Source organism: Salmo trutta, chromosome 40 (genome assembly GCF_901001165.1).
Source record: "Salmo trutta chromosome 40, fSalTru1.1, whole genome shotgun sequence".
NCBI classification, from domain to species: domain Eukaryota; kingdom Metazoa; phylum Chordata; class Actinopteri; order Salmoniformes; family Salmonidae; genus Salmo; species Salmo trutta.
In genome coordinates, this window is record NC_042996.1 from 16,130,518 (window position 1) to 16,141,308 (window position 10,791).

At 43.3% G+C, this 10,791-nt stretch overlaps 1 protein-coding gene across 1 annotated transcript; it reads right to left on the bottom strand.

The window, feature by feature from the left end:
• Positions 1-377: 377 nt before the first annotated feature.
• On the bottom strand, positions 378-10,121 carry LOC115180298 (SIN3-HDAC complex-associated factor). The gene is made up of 6 exons (XM_029742274.1): positions 9,974-10,121; positions 5,288-5,415; positions 4,570-4,669; positions 4,206-4,320; positions 3,791-3,941; positions 378-2,215 (listed from the first exon to the last, which is right to left on the bottom strand). Exons 2-6 carry the CDS (start codon positions 5,413-5,415, stop codon positions 2,020-2,022), a joined length of 690 nt encoding a protein of 229 aa, XP_029598134.1. The 5' UTR covers positions 9,974-10,121; the 3' UTR covers positions 378-2,019.
• Between the last annotated feature and the right edge of the window lie 670 nt (positions 10,122-10,791).

A 10,791-nucleotide genomic window follows, 5' to 3' on the forward strand; every position in this document is an offset into this window, starting at 1 on the left:
TCCTCCCCTTCATCTACACTGATTGAAGTGGATTTAACAGATAACATCAATAAGGGATCATAGCTTTCACCTGGTCTGTCTGTGTCATGGAAATAGGAAGTGTTTTGTCTACACTCAGTGTTAATATTATTAACCATATGCAGAGAATAAAATACTGTATATTGAACATGATAGCTTACAGAATAATGAGTTTGCATTAATTTGGCATGTGAGCTTGCACATCTAGATACTAATATAACAAATACATTGACTGAATGTCCACAATTTGGGTGCAGGCATGCATTGACAGAGATCTGCAATAACCCCCCCCCCCGCATGCAATGTAAATACAGGCTTGAGTCTATTTCACTGTAGAATAAAATGCCTAGACAATGTCAGTTTCAAAAAAATCTTACCGTGGTTTGAAGAACATTTAAATGATATGAACAGTAGTGAATATGCATGAGGTACAGAACAAGAAAACACATTTCTTGAAATAAAAGTGAAGACAGAAGTAGCCTACATGAGGGATGTGGGAGGGGTTTAGATTAAAGTGACCTTGTACTGACAATTGTATAGAACCAGCCTCAATAGCCATGACAGTTTTGGGACATATACTAAGAACTAAATGTTGGTGGCCTATTCACTACGTTGTAGTCTTGTCCATTTATATACAAAAATATATTCAGAACTGTACAGTATTTTGCGCCAAACAGAGGCAAAGTGACAGACAAAAATAGTGTTATTATTTCACCCCTAAGGTCATCATGCAAAAGATGGAGACGGATTTGTACAACCGAGTCCTGCAGGACTTGAACAGTTCTTGGAAGGTGTCAAACCTAAAGTACAATTAAAAGGCATCGAAACTCTCAATAGGAGAATACCAGGGAATCTTTTTGGTTGGCCCACTCAGCCAGTCTTGACATCATAGGCCTAGTTCCATTTAGCATCTTAGCCCCTTCCCAGAACCCTGTTTGTGTTCACAGAACTGAAAGGAATAAATAAGTGTCCACTATACCATCACCTTCAGATATGCTCTAAGGGGCTAGGAAACTAAATGAAACTGGTCCGTAGACTGAGATAGGAAGTGCTCAAAAAGTGCTGCTCCAAGGTCAGCTTGTGGGTTTTAGCTTATATTGGTTCAGATGAGGACTGGCGATCGAGAGTGCTTACGTCAAGATCACTGCTTAGAGGGCACACTATAGGCTCCCTTAAAATGTTTGGATGTACGTACAAAGCACATTCAAAGACAATGAACAAGATCACTGGCCTTACATATTACAAACTCAAATATGAAATGTGCACTGGAAAGAGTATAGTATCAATATCTCAGAGAGTACACAATCAAGGGTATATATGACATTGGTTGTGTACATGTGTCCCTTTACCAAAGAATAAGGCTCTGGACAAATTCTTTAAAATTGCATCCTTTCTTCCCACTTTTCACACCTCTGACATAATTTGTCAAATAACATTTTCTACAGCTTTACCCTAACAATATTAGATGTCTGATCAGTGACCATGTTGCGTAAGGGAAAGAAAAGTGAATCATTTTTTTAATAAATATAATACATCCTTTCAGAATGTGACCAGGGCCGACGTGTGTGTGTTTGCACGCACATATATGTGTGGGGTACAGGACATGAGAAGGCAAAGTGTGGAAGGCTGTTCTCTATCCTAATGGATATGGCTCTATCCTACTATAAAAAGGTACAGCTCCAGAGGTCGCCCTTTCTCACGCAGCTTTTGTGAATCCAGCATTTCATATTGAAACCAAATTGTGAATATTCACAATCTCATAGCACTCAGAGAGAAAGAGTCGATATTTGTTAACAGATATAATAGAACAAACCTCACTGCATCCTGGTACAGAACACAACATTTGATTAGTAGTCCAGCTGCTCTTGAATAGAAAGCAATCCCAGTAGACTGTCTTGAGAGCGCTCCAGGACGTCATAAAATCCCAACGGTCTCCATCTGACTTCCGTAGAGTGTCATGTGACATTATGACATCAAATCCCCACTCTTACTTCCCCTCCCCTAATCTTCTTTATCCTGGGGGGGAGGGGGGCTGTTCGGTGGGGCGGGCCGCATCACGTTCGCTCTGCTCGCCTGTGCTTCTTCCTCTCCTGGCTCGTGCTGTCGTTTCTTCTGGCAGCAGGGCTTGTAGAGGTGGGGGTCTAAGAGTACCTCTCCGAAGCGTCCCTTGTAGATGATGCCACAGCACACTTTCTGCCTAAAACCCACAGAGGACGGTCAAGACAGCAAAGCACTATAGTGAGTGAGGGAATCAAATCAAACAAAATGTACCATGAAGGAGGATTAAATAGGGCTAAGGAGTTTGTTTTTATTTCGCATTTATTTAACCAAGTAGGCCAGTTGAGAACAAGTTCTCATTTACAACTGCGACCTGGCCAAGATAAAGCAAAGCAGTGTGACACAAAAACAGAGTTACACAGTTGGGTGGGCTATTTACATGTGCAGTGATCTGTAAGCTGCCCTGACAGCTGATGTTTAAAGTCAGAGAGGGAGATATGAGTCTCCAGCTTCAGTGATTTTGGCAATTAGTTCCAGTCATTGGCAGCAGAGAACTGGAAGGAAGGAAAGGCGGCCAAAGGGGGAGTTGGCTTTGGGGGTGACCAGTGAAATATACCCGCTGGAGCGCGTGCTACCTGTGGGTGCTGTTATGGTGACCATTGAGCTGAGATAAGGCGGGGCTTTACCTAGCAAAGACTTATAGATGACCTGGAGCCAGTAGGTTTGGCGACGAATATGGAGCGAGGGCCAGCCAACGAGAGCATACAGGTCAGTGGTGGGTAGTATATGGGGCTTTGGTGACAAAACAGATGGCACTGTGATAGACTGCATCCAATTTGTTGAGTAAAGTGTTGGAGGTTATTTTGTAATTTATGTCGCCGAAGTCAAGGATCGGTAGGCGAGTCAGTTTTACGAGGGTATGTTTGGCAGCATGAGTGAAGGATGCTTTGTTGTGAAATAAGAAGCTGATTCTAGATTTAATGTTGGATTGGAGAAGCTTAATGTGAGTCTGGAAGGAGAGTTTACAGTCTAACCAGACACCTAAGTATTTGTAGTTGTCCACATATTCTAAGTGAGAACCGTCCAGTGTAGTGATGCTAGACGGGCAGGCAGGTGCCGGAAGCGATCGGTTGAAGAGCATGCATTTAGTTTTACTTGCATTTAAGAGCAGTTGGAGGCCACGGAAGGAGAGTTGTATGGCATTGAAGCTCGTCTGGAGGTTAGTTAACAGTGTCCAAAGAAGGGCCAGAAGTATACAGAATGGTGTCATCTGCGTAGAGGTGGATCAAAGAATCACCTGCAGCAATAGCGAAATCATCGATATATACAGAGAAAAGAGTCGGCCCGAGAATTGAACCCTGTGGGACCCCCATAGAGACTGCCAGAGGTCCGGACAACAGGCCCTCCGATTTGACACACTGAACTCCATCTGAGAAGTAGTTGGTGAACCAGGCGAGGCAGTCATTTGAAAAACCTAGGCTGTTGAGTCTGCCGATAAGAATGCGGTGATTGACAGAGTCGAAGCCTTGGCCAGGTTGATGAATATGGCTGCACAGTATTGTCTTTAATGATGCATTAATTATGAGGAAATACAGCATCTGAACCCAAACTGGTGGAGTGTAACATGGGATGTATTCATTTGGGTACACCGTAGCAAGGCATTTTGCAACAGAAAACGAGTGTCTCATTGGACAAGCTCATATAGTTCCTCATTAGTTTCAGTCTTTTTGGTGCCTGATAAATAGGACCCTGATTCCACCAGACCGGCAATTACCTTTTCCAGTAGGTGAGGTCCAGGAAAGAGAAGACTGGCGAGTGGGTGGCACCTGGTGAGAGTTCCACATCTGAGCCCTCGTCTGATTGGTTGCTGTAGCTGGGAGAATGGGCAGGGGAGGCACTGGAGGTGCTGCTGTGGGCGTCAGAGTCTGTGGGGGCCAGGCAGAGCACAATCAGAAACTCTTCTCAACTTATTTATAACATAGCAGGCATGGTTCAGATAAACATCTGTAATATTAATTTTGGAATTAGTCCAAAAATATCAATCAAATATCAATCAAGGTCTCTTGTTTCACAGCCCTTTAGGAAGGATAAATAATGGAGAGAAGAGTTGTGATACATTTACTTTTGAAACACCAAAGTTTGCGCTGCACAAGGCAGCGTAGCCGAGAGACAGAGCATCAGCTGCTTACTGTGTCTCTTGAGCCCCTTCTGCACTCGGCTGATCTGGCTTGGCCTGGCTCTCTTCATCTTCTTGGACCTCACTGTTGTCTTCCAGCTTGACCCTGAACCTTTAGCGTCAACAACCTGTGAAACGGGAGAGAAGGGTTGAGTGACATCAGAGCAGGATGGATGTCTGTTTCCAAGGTAACGGCATGAATGTATAGAATGGCCTATAGGACAGCAAACAAACAGGGTGTACTGTATCTAAGGAAAAGTGGTTATTATACGCCTACAGGTGTTGCGTCAGTCACCCCCTGTAAGTGTTGTCTTAAGACTTATTATTTGGAATACTGAGAGTGGATGGGAGTATGGATGGATTTTGAGAGGCCTTACATGATTCCAGTTCTTTATGGATCCGGCTGGGAGTTTCTTCCACCTTTTCACCAGGAGAACACAGGCATTACAGATCTCCCCAAAACGCATCTCACTCAGCCTGCAGGGACACATTATAGGGGGGAGAATGAGGATGAGTTTCATATGGAGAGAGAGAGAATGAATGATGACAGCCTTGAAGCTCAGCGTATGGTTATTATTATCCCTGCTCCAGTCAGTGGGAGTCGGTCAGAGCTATTTTCTGCCAGAACGCTTCTCCTGTTGACTCACATCACCGGTTACCATAGCAATGGACTGACGCATACTGGCCCGGCCAATAGCGGAGAGGCAGAGTGACAAGGTGAGGATGTAAAACTCTTTCAATTCTGGTTTCATACAAAAATGTCCTAGTTTGATAAACTCCATGGGTAAAACACTCAATTATTTAGGTTATTGCATTGGGAGTTAAAACAAAAAACTGTCTCCAAAATGGAATAAATATCTAATTGCATTACAGAGTGCATGGCTATAACAAGGGGTCGCATAGTCATGAGAATGAGCATTGGCAAAAATCCTAAAAAGAACGTGATGACTTTACTGTCCAAATCTGACAGAGAAAGTCTTAAGGCCTCAACCTCTCTACCCCCAGAGTTGAGCTGCAGAGGGAGGCTGAGAGCTGGACCTGCCCAGGGTCTGAGCTCTGGGTATGAGCCAGCGTATAGAGGAGTGGTCCACTCACCCGAAGCAGCTGTGAAAGTCCCTCTCGTAGCGCTTGCTGTCGGTGAAGCGGGAGCTGGAAGACTTGGCCCGACAGATACAGCAACCGTCTAGGCTCCGGTACATCTTGGGCTTGTGGAAGCCAAACATCTGGGACATACAGGAATGAAGCAATGATAGCTTACACTCACATATGTTTATGTACAGTCTATGGATATGATATGTAATCTGGCAAGAATTATGACACACCCATCGGTCTATTTCTTGGAGAGGATAGCCTAATCACTGATTCAACAGTATATCACTGATTCAACAGTATACAGGTCGGGCGACTAACTGTTTTCATTCAAAGGTTGACTGTTCATAAGAGTTTCCTGTCCCTGTCCCATCTCTTCATGAGAGTTCAGTTCACAACAGCATGGAATAACAGTCTTCATAATTCACGCACATGGCCGTAACTACATACGAGGACATAGAGGTCCGGACCTCGGTCATTTTGTCTAATGTGAAGAAAAAAAAATACAATTTTAAAACCGCCCCACGACTCCTGTCTACAGATCCCCCAAATAAACAAAACAACTCTCGAAGAATGACTGCAGAACTGGTAAGTCATTTCTTATCGATATGTCAGTCAGGTGGCTAGCTACCGGCAGAGACTTCTATTGCGGTAACGTTTAAGTGTTCTGGCTAGAATTACCAAACCAGCTACCGTTAAACGGAGCCTACCTCAACAGGATGATTTTTATTTGACTAATTAGTCATAACTTTGCTTTAAAGAGAGTAAGTAGGCTACTGAGACAGATAGTGGTGTGGTGAGACTGAGGCACGCGTGCAGGAGAACGCAGAGGAAGCACTCAGAGAGGTTAGTACAGTGGGTCCCAAACTTGGAGTCAGTGCCTCATGTGGGTTGGTCTTTTGAGAAAATCTGTAAGAATATTAGCAAAAAAGTTAGAAGCTTAAAAAAAAAAAAGATTAATATATATCTTCCCTATAGGCCTATATTAAAATGCAAACAATACAGTTCTATAACTGTATTCCCTGTGGCTCAGTTGGTAGAGCATGGTGTTTGCAGCACCAGCATGGTGTGTGTGCAATGCCAGGGTTGTGGGTTCGATTCCCACGGGGGCCAGTACAAAAAAAAAATAAAAAAAAAATCATCATTTCATGCATGCATTCACTACTGTAAGTCACTCTGGATAAGAGCGTCTGCTAAATGACTAAAATGTAAATGATAAATGTAATAAGTTCCCATTTCATCTGATAATACAGTGTGAATCATTTATCATACTTCCCCCCCTAAACATTACAATTGTATAGCTAATAGGCTGTGTTTGTAGATTGACTGAGGTGAAACAACCTACAGCAGCCAAGTTTATAATAGCCCAAATCATTTTTGATGTTCTCCAAATAGCATTTTGAAGTGTTTTAATTGTATAGAAAAGCAGTAAATGAGCTTCAGGACCTCACTAAAACCCTGGTTATGGCCCTGTTCATGCATTACTATGAACATAATACAGTCATAGGCCAGCATCACACACTGTGGAGACGAACCCCCTTAATGCTTGCACGGCCCAGAGTTCCAGACAGAGAGAACTAGGTTATCACGTCAATGAGACCAGAACAGCACAGCCTGGCCATGTACCGTGACGCTGTTATGCAACCACAGTGCTGATGCAACAAAAAGCCATGTGGTCCCGACTCTCTAGAGCAGGGATGCGGGCATGTGGTAGCATCCATGTGATGCTCGATTGTCCGTGGTCACAGATCCGATTATGATGTGGAAATGGATAAGAGGGATACATCGTGATTGAAGCTTTTTTTGTTTCATCGTGCCAAAGACGTAAAAAGGTTAAGCTAACCGCGGTGAATGTAGTAGCCTACCTCATATATATATACATTTTAAATGATACACTAAAAGCCATACATGTGGTCAGCAGGACCGGTCGTAAATCTTGAGCGCACAAACGATTGTATAATACCAGCTCTGACGTAACCGCAACCAAAAAAAAAAGAAACGTCCCTTTTTCAGGACCCAGTCTTTCAAAGACAATTCGTAAAAATCCAAATAAATCCACAGATCTTCATTGTAAACGGTTTAAACACCATTTCCCATGCTTGTTCAATTAACCATAAACAATTAATGAACATGCAACAGCTTACAGACGTAGGCAATTAATGTCAAAGTTATGAAAACTTAGGACACCAAAGATGCCTTTCTACTGACTCTGAAAAACACCAAAAGAAAGATGCCCAGGGTCCCTGCTCATCTGCATGAACGTGCCTTAGGCATGCTGCAAGGAGGCATGATGACTGCAGATGTGACTAGGGCAATAAATTGCAATGTCCGTAGTGTGAGACACCTAAGACAGCGCTACAGGGAGACAGGACGGACAGCTGATCGCCCTCGCAGTGGCAGACCACGTGTAACAACACCTGCACAGGATCGGTACATCCGAACATCACACCTACGGGACAGGTACAGGATGGCAACAACAACTGCCCGATTTACACCAGGAACACACAATCCCTCCATCAGTGCTCAGACTGTCCACAATAAGCTGAGAGAGGCTGGACTGAGGGCTTGCAGGCCTGTTGTAAGGCAGGTCCTCACCAGACATCACCAGCAACGTTGCCTATGGGCACAAATCCACCGTCGCTGGACCAGACAGGACTGGCAAAAAGTGCTCTTCACTGATGAGTTGCGGTTTTGTCTCACCAGGGGTGATGGTTGGACTCGCGTTTATCTTTGTGGGAATGAGCGTTACACCAAGGCCTGTACTCTGGAGCGGGATCGATTTGGAGGTGGAGGGTCCGTCACGGTCTGGGGCGATGTGTCACAGCATCATTGGACTGAGCTTGTTGTCATTGCAGGCATTCTCAACACTGTGTGTTACAGGGAAGACATCCTCCTCCCTCATGTGGTACCCTTCCTGCAGGCTCATCCTGACATGACCCTCCAGCATGACAATGCCACCAGCCATACTGCTCGTTCTGTGCGTGATTTTCTGCAAGACAGGAATGTCCGTGTTCTGCCATGGCCAGCAAAGAGCCCGGATCTCAATCCCATTGAGCGCGTCTGGGACCTGTTGGATCGGAGGGTGAGGGCTAAGGCCATTCCCCCCAGAAATGTCTGGGAACTTGCAGGTGCCTTGGTGGAAGACTAGGGTAACATCTCACAGCAAGAACTGGCAAATCTGGTATAGTCCATGAGGAGGAGATGCACTGCAGTACTTAATGCAGCTGATGGCCACACCAGATACTGACTGTTACTTTTGATTTTGACCCCCCCTTTGGTCAGGGACACATTATTCCATTTCTGTTAGTCACATATGTGGAACTTGTTCAGTTTATGTCTGTTGTTGAATCTTATGTTCATACAAATATTTACACATGTTACGTTTGCTAAAAAATAAACGCAGTTGACAGTGAGAGGACGTTTCTTTTTTTGCAGAGTTTATATATATGCCTAATAGCCAACATGCTTCGAAGGATGTAGGCGGGACGGCATGGTTCCAACTGTACACTGAACCGGTGATGTGCGTGCGAAATTTACTACGTTCAAATTAACTGCTTTTAATCGTTTTTTCACCAACAATTAGTTCAAATGAAAACAACCATTGCATTGTCGACTGGTTTTTAGAATAACATTATTATAAAAAAAAGAAAAAAAAAGACTTGCATGTGTCGATCACCACCCACCGAGAAAGCATGGTCCCCTCTGGTTCTCCTGCATCATAAGCAGCATGTATATTCAGACACAATTTGACCTTACGAGTACGAATGCTGCTTCTACCAGTTCGTAAAACCACCCAAAAACAATAACTACTACCACGTGACACAACACTGCTGCTGCGTCGTTCTCCAGGTCTTTGTTTTCCGAATTATTGTGCGTCAGTGCGCAGTGGGAAGGTTCCAAACCCACGGCCGGACTGTAAACACACGCACATTTCAGAGAAGCTGGTTGCTACCTACTTTTGGGAAGTTTATTAACACAAGTGTTAATTATTTAAGGATAGAAGACCTGAACAACAGTCCATGCATGCAAACAAGTTATAGAGTTGAACAATATTGGAATGGGACCAGAGGCATGTTTGGCGCTGAGCCACACACCCACCTACCACTCAAATGTCACTCACAAACGAAACCCAAAATATTTTACTCAGATTGTAATCGTAACTTGATAAAATAAAAAAAAGGTTATAACACAACGAAATGATTAACTCTTAGTCAAGTATTCTAGCCTACACTGTTTGCATTGAAGGTTTTGTTGATGCGGCGGTATGGTGTCTTTTGAAAACGAAACCAGCCTAGTCTACATAACGTATTGATGTTATTTGAAGAAAATAAAAATCAAGTAACTATTTTAAAACAGTGTAGGTTAGAATTGTGTTGCACAAAAACAAAACATTTGTAGGACTCTAGTCCTGATCAAAGAATGTGAGCGTTCATTGTCACTGGATGCCAAGCAGAAGAAATGAGCGCCCAACACGAATACCATTTCCAGGGTTTGTCATTCGCTGACAAAACACTGAAATAAACATTAATTAACTCAAAACGTTTAAAACAATTTAGAATAAGAAAGAAACGTTTGAATGGCTTTTTAGAGATATTTAACCATGTTAAATAGCCTACATCCTCGAATAACTTCAGGCATACTGTGAAGCTGGACAGACAGCCAATTCTATTTCAAACAAAGTAATGTCCTTACCTTGATTTATAGTCAATGATGAACGAGTTGTAATAGTTATACAAAACGTCTTTAGTAATCTATTTAAACTCATGTAATAATGAATACACCATTAGCGTCCACACCGTTCGGATGTTGCCGTTTTACTTGTGGGTCTGGGGAAAATCTCAATTGTTTTAGCTCGCGTCCTCTCTCCACAACTTGTTTTCAAAACCCATTGGAGGAAAATGTCAGAGGGGCGAGACCTCTGGCTCTCTCATCCAATGGGTTTTGAGAAGGAAGCGAGGACGCGAACAGGACACATTTGAAGTTCTCCCTAGGAGTATCCGAAATGTTTAGGCATGCGCGTTTGGCAACTCCACCATTTTCTGATTTTCTTCAATCAAACCAATTTACATACGGAACCGAAGTTTTGACTGCGTCTGCATTCTATTGCCCATACAAGGAGGGGAATTAGGCGGGAAATGGGGGGGAGGAACCAGTTGAAATCTGTGCGCTGTGAATCGAAGGAGGCGTGACTACTCCAAAATACAGTGCCAGCATGTCTGTAGCTAGACTACGTGGAGCACATTAGGTCGTTTTAACAGACAATTTAGTCTATTTTAAACAAGTAGTAATAATGCAATAAACACAACATTAAAAAGTTATTCAGCTAGAAAACATTCGTAAAATAACAGGTCGTACCATGTATGTAACAAGAGTTGTTTTGGTAGTGAAACAGGAATCAGAAGTTGCTCAATGAGTAAAACGTATTGTTTGTCATTGAATTCTCATGAGGATCATATGTCATCTCCACCCATAGAGGTGATCTCAGTATCACAATAGACAAGTATTTTACC